The sequence below is a fragment of the Galleria mellonella genome, unplaced genomic scaffold (genome assembly GCF_026898425.1).
Source record: "Galleria mellonella isolate WM207_F2 unplaced genomic scaffold, CSIRO_AGI_GalMel_v1 utg40, whole genome shotgun sequence".
NCBI classification, from domain to species: Eukaryota; Metazoa; Arthropoda; class Insecta; order Lepidoptera; family Pyralidae; genus Galleria; species Galleria mellonella.
In genome coordinates this window covers 6,477,013-6,482,701 of record NW_026442094.1, presented here as the reverse complement: position 1 = coordinate 6,482,701, position 5,689 = coordinate 6,477,013, and the positions used below count along the sequence as shown (strand labels likewise).

At 37.9% G+C, this 5,689-nt stretch overlaps 1 protein-coding gene across 1 annotated transcript; it reads right to left on the bottom strand.

The window, feature by feature from the left end:
• Positions 1 to 550: 550 nt before the first annotated feature.
• Positions 551 to 4,850, bottom strand: LOC113516381 (trypsin, alkaline C-like). The gene is made up of 4 exons (XM_026900799.3): positions 4,725 to 4,850; positions 3,518 to 3,701; positions 2,519 to 2,774; positions 551 to 1,581 (listed from the first exon to the last, which is right to left on the bottom strand). The coding sequence occupies exons 1-4, from the start codon at positions 4,762 to 4,764 to the stop codon at positions 1,276 to 1,278; spliced, it is 786 nt and encodes a 261-aa protein (XP_026756600.1). The 5' UTR covers positions 4,765 to 4,850; the 3' UTR covers positions 551 to 1,275.
• Between the last annotated feature and the right edge of the window lie 839 nt (positions 4,851 to 5,689).

The following is a 5,689-nucleotide window of genomic DNA, read 5'->3' as shown; positions in this document are numbered from 1 at the left end:
TTATTTATTTATTTTATTTATTTGTTATATGTAACAAAAAACTTATCCCAAACCTTTTATTCATGAAACAGAATAACTTGTCCTAATTTAAAGTACAAGGCTGATCATCATCATCATCATCGTCATATCAGCCTTTAACTGTACACTGTTGAACATGAGCCTCCCCTTGGAGGGTTTTAGCCAGTAGTTGCCACGTTTGGCAGGCGGGTTGGCAACCGAAATTTGGGTTTAGTGATGTTTTAAGGGTAAATTTTTTAAATTTTGCGTTGTATCATTGTTATTTTTGTAGACTCATCTAAGTTTTTGAAATTAATAGGCTATAGCCTATGCTACTCGCTGGTAATGTAGCTTTCTATAATTTAAAGGATTTAAAAAATTGTTAAATAGTTTTTTAGTTTATTCATTACAAACAAACAAACTATCAATTTTTTCCTCCTATAATTTTAATATAGAGTATAGATAGTATAAAAATACAAATAAAAATTCTTACAACTGATGACGTTGATAAAATCAACTTTTCCGTGAATTTAAAAAAAGAAGAAAAAAGTCATTATTATTTTATAGTGTCATATAATTAGCATCATAAAGTTATATAAAACTACCAAACATACAAAAATTAAGGTGGATTCAGAATAAGACAACAAAGGTTATAAAGTAAGTGTTAGCATGGACTAAAAGAGGAGATATACAGAAAGAGCATACAATAATACGATACAATAGAAAGATGAACGTTTAGATTAAAATAACAATCGTTACAGCAAAAAAAAAAAATAGAAAGACGACGGTTCTGGTATTTGTGCTATTCTCACACTATTCTTGTTTTGAGTTCTTAAGCGTTGATTCATTATCACTGTTGACTTTTAATATGTTCTTTGCACACTGGCTTGTTGATTTATTATTACCCATTAATAAATACACATTCTAAAATCGACCTGTTCGAATTTCGAAAAGGCATTTCACAAACGTGTACTCGCAATATAATTGGATTGTTCTTAGAACATTCTATAAAATTGTTCGCGAATATAAACGAGCAAAGAAAGAATATTACTTTTGGAAGAATAAGGATATAGTGAGAGTTCGCTCTTTTAACTGTGATTTTAGTGTGATTCCACCTTAAAAGAACATAAATAATTCTTAGCGGAAGCAGTTGAGCAATTAAAGTTTTACTCAAAATTGGAGAAGTAAAGGAAGAAGAATAAGGTTTGGCTAATTTGATCTTACTATAAATCCACCAATCATTTCCACCAAAATATTTAAACATATTTGAAAATTAAATTAGACGGCTGTGTCTAAAATCCAGTTGGTGTAGGGGGCGACAGCAGTGCTGACACCAGGGTAGGTGGCGTTCGCACATCCGTGGCCCCAGGAGACGACTCCGATGATGATGTCACCATAGTACAAAGGACCTCCGGAGTCACCTTGGCAGGCGTCACGACCTCCGACGTCCAGGAGACCAGCGCAGATCATATTGGGGGTTACGAGTACGGGATTGGGAAGAGTCTGGTAGCGCTCCCGACAAAGGTCATTGTTGACGGTGTAAATTGTGACATCTCGGAGTTGTGGGGACAAGCTACCGCCTTGCTGTAAATAAATAATATTAAATATTAATCAATACATCATAAAGATTATTTTATTATTATATATTATTATTAGCCTTTTTTCATGGTTTGCGGTACAGTATTTAAGGCATCCCGTCCTCGCTATTGGATATGGGTGACGGAATGCCTATACGAGAGGGTACATGGTGGGCGCAGTTTAGACGCAATATTTGAGGAGCATTAGGAAGGTACTACGGCCGGATACTGCAACAAATGAGTATGTGGTCGGCCCCCAAACTGGCGACCTCTGCTGTCTACCGGTCCCCAATTCGAGGTACGACCGATCACCGGCTTATTATTAGCCTTGTAGGTCTCGACATAAGCTACCCTTTCCTTTCCAGTGAGTGTTGTAAGAGACGATTAAAGGAGCTTATGGTAGATGGATAAAGGGACGTACAGTCCTGTACTAGTCACATGCCTTTGACACATGTAATCTATTTCAGGTCACCGTTTTTGTGAAGATCTACCGTCACTGCAAATACAAGATCCTATCGGAACCTTATTCAATATAGTATATCGGGGTAATAATGAATTGTTAAAAATGGGAATTAGTACCCCATTGTTAGCAATACACCCTATCAGGTCGACCTCCTCGCGGTTTCCCCTGAAAAACATCATGGTTAATTCTTGTTGAATTCGTATTCGATTCTAATCTATCGTGAAACTATTGTGTTCTATTCCAAGTGAATCCATCACGATAGGCTAACTGGCCTGTTTTTTCATCCTCACCTATCATCCCTCACTGGTGTCCCGCCAGCGTATACCGTTAGCGCAGACAGAGTTGCCATTCCATTATCATTCATTTAAAAATAAATAGTATATCTATGCCAAATTTCATGATGATTCCTTAAACGCTAAAAGACAACAAATAAACTCACTGTTACATTTATGATATTAGTTAGTATTTATACAAAACTTACAGAAGTTGTACCCCATCCGGCGTGGATGACAGGCTGATCATCAGGGATCACTGCATCCTGAGCGATGATAACACCCTGCTGTACTACAGGACTGTAGACCAGAGGTTCAGCCAGCCTGACCACGGTGATGTCACCATCGTATCCTAGTGCCCCATAGCTGGGATGGTTGTGCTCCTGAGCTACGTTGGAGATGATGCCACCAGTGTTGCGGAAAGTAGCGCCGGCTCTGACTCGACGGTTTGTAGGGGAGTAGAGGCTGGAAGTTTATTCATATAGTTAATATCATACCACCAGAGTGACGTTTATCTTTTTAATATATAAAAATCCTATGTCACAATGTTTGTTCACACTAATGTTCGAAACCCTGCAACTGAGGGGAAAAAGGATTGTTAGCAATGGAGTTTGACAGCCCCATTGCTAGCAATATACCTTATTAGGTCGACCTCCACGTGGTTCCCCCTGGAAACCATCGTGAACAATTTTTATTGAATTCGTCATGATGGGCTAACTGACCTACTTCATCCTCACCTATCATTCTTCACTGGTGCCCCGCCGGTGTATACCGATAGCGCGGGTAGGATTACCATTCCATTATCATCCATTAAAAAAAAAACCCTGCAACTGTGTCTAATTTCAAGTAATCATAGCGTTTGCTTGGGCACCTCTGCACCATTCGTGTTTCTACTGTGAAGCAGTTGTGTTTGCATGGCTGTGTTTCGGTTGGAAGGATGGCATATGGCAGTGATTTTACAATGTACAGAGGAATAAATCTGAGTCCTCAGGAATGGCAACGCATGGGGGATATTATGGGCGAAATCGTATACTCTGTTATGTCCATGGTACTGCTCATGTCTATAGGCGACGGTAACCACTTTCCATCAGGTGGGCCGTCAGCTTGCTTGCCATTCTGAGTTGCATAAAAAAAATCTATTACTACTTATTCAGAATAGGAGATGGCGTGAAAATATATACATACTAATAAAATATATAAATACTAACGCTCCAGTAAAACAGTGAGCAGCCGAGAGTACGTTCAAAGAGTTGAGAATGTTGCATGCACAGGACTGTGACCAGGCACCTGAGACCACACCAAGGAATTCCACTTGCGCAATCGCGGGATATTCCTCGATAGTAGTCAATTCACCGCCAACAATACGGGTCGGCTTAGCATAACATGCTGTACCTGAAACCGGGAAGTGAAATTAGTACTTGGATTTCAAGATAATCTCGTTTTTATCTCTCTTTCTTATCACTGTATGTAACTTCTTTATATAAATTTTAAATCGTTAGCCTTTTAAGAGTCTTCTATCAGTGAAACTAAACATTTTTCCTAAAAAACATGGGCCTTAAAATGTCAAAGAATTCAAATTTCCATACTCACTTGGTAGTATAAGAGACTAAATTTTTTGTCGTTTTACGGCCAATATTATTTCTTAATAATCGTATTTAGATTCATTTGCCATTGGTATAGAATAGACCATTTTCTTTTTCCATAAAAGTCGTAAGAAGCGATTAAATAAACTTAATGGGGAGCGGGACACTGCTCCCCATTAAGTTTATTAAAATATCACTAAAGCCTAATTCCGCTTGCCAACCCATCTGCCAATCGTGGCAACTACTAACAAAACTCCCCTTTATGAGGGACGTCTATGTTCAGCAGAAGACAGTTAACAGCTGTTATGTTATAATGCTGTGTGGTCTCGCCATAGGATTGATCACCTCTTCCTTTCCCAATGGCGTTGAAAGAGGTGACTAAGAGAACTCAATAATCGAGGGATGGGCAGCAGCGTTCCTTTTATAACATCACTAATAATCTAACTGTGGTTGTCAATTCGCTTGCCAAGCGTGGCAACTACTGGCAAAACTCCCCTTATTAGGAAGACTTATGTTTAGCAGTGGACATTTAAAAAAAGGGCCAACCTTTAAAGAGGGGCAATTATTGTACACTTAAACGTGTCTTTGCGAATTTTTTTTTATAACAGAGGGAGAAAACGAGCATGCAGCTTAAATGGTACGTGATCACCCAGTGATCACATACCATTTAAGTGGCAGCATATCTGCAATACCAGAGGCATTGCAGATATGCTGCCAACCTAAAGTTGAAACCTTCGCTTGCATCCTATGGTGGGCTTTAGACAATACTAGAGTGGGCACGGTCCACACGACCCCCCTTAAAGATCTATGATGGACCTTAACAAACACCTACCTGCTAACAGCACCAGAGACAAGACCAGAAGCCGCGCCATTTTGTCAAACACCAATAACAAAATGGATTATTTACCCGGATGTGTCAGCTTTATACTGACATAATTTCTTATCGTATTATTATAAAGGCTTACAGATCATGCACGTTTATTGAATCCAGTAGTATACAAATTGTGGTAATAAAAATCGAGCGAGAACGTATCCGACGCTTTATAAGGATTCCGTAGTATTTAATCGAATTACTCATATCGCTTGTGACTAAAAATTTTTATTGAAAATTATGATAATTAAATGTACGTTTGCTTAAAATTGAATAACTTTTAGGCCATTCGCGAGTTTAGATATTTGATATTTTCGAATTTTATTTGTATTTTCATTTGTAGAGTTTTGGGAACTATTAATCAAAATACAAATATAAATAATATTAAAAAATATTACATTATTTTTAATTACTTGAGACGAGTTATGAAAATGAACGACTAAAAAGATTTTTAATGGATATAATTATATACGCTGAGAAATGATAGGTGAGAATTAAAAGACAGGTTAATTAGCCCATCATGATGAATACACCTGAAATTTAGTGCGATGGTTTTCAGAGGGGAACCACGTGGAGGTCGACCTGATAGGGTATATTGCCAGCAATGGGGCTGTTGAACCCATTACTAACAATCCCTTTCCTCCCTTCTTCTAGACCAGAGATGTTAGTAAATTGTAATAGTAACCTTTTAACTAGATAATGAGTTAAAAGTTAAATTAAATATTCGATTTTAACGGAAACTCCAATGATTAATTGTTTTGGTAAGGCGGTATACATCTTCAATTTTTGACAATTTTTTTTGACAGACAGAATATTTTTTTTTATTATTTCAGCCGTTAACTGTCCACTGCTGAACATAAGCCTTCCCCATAAGGGGAGTTTTGCCAGTAGTTGCCACGCTTGGCAGGCGGATTGGCAACCGATGC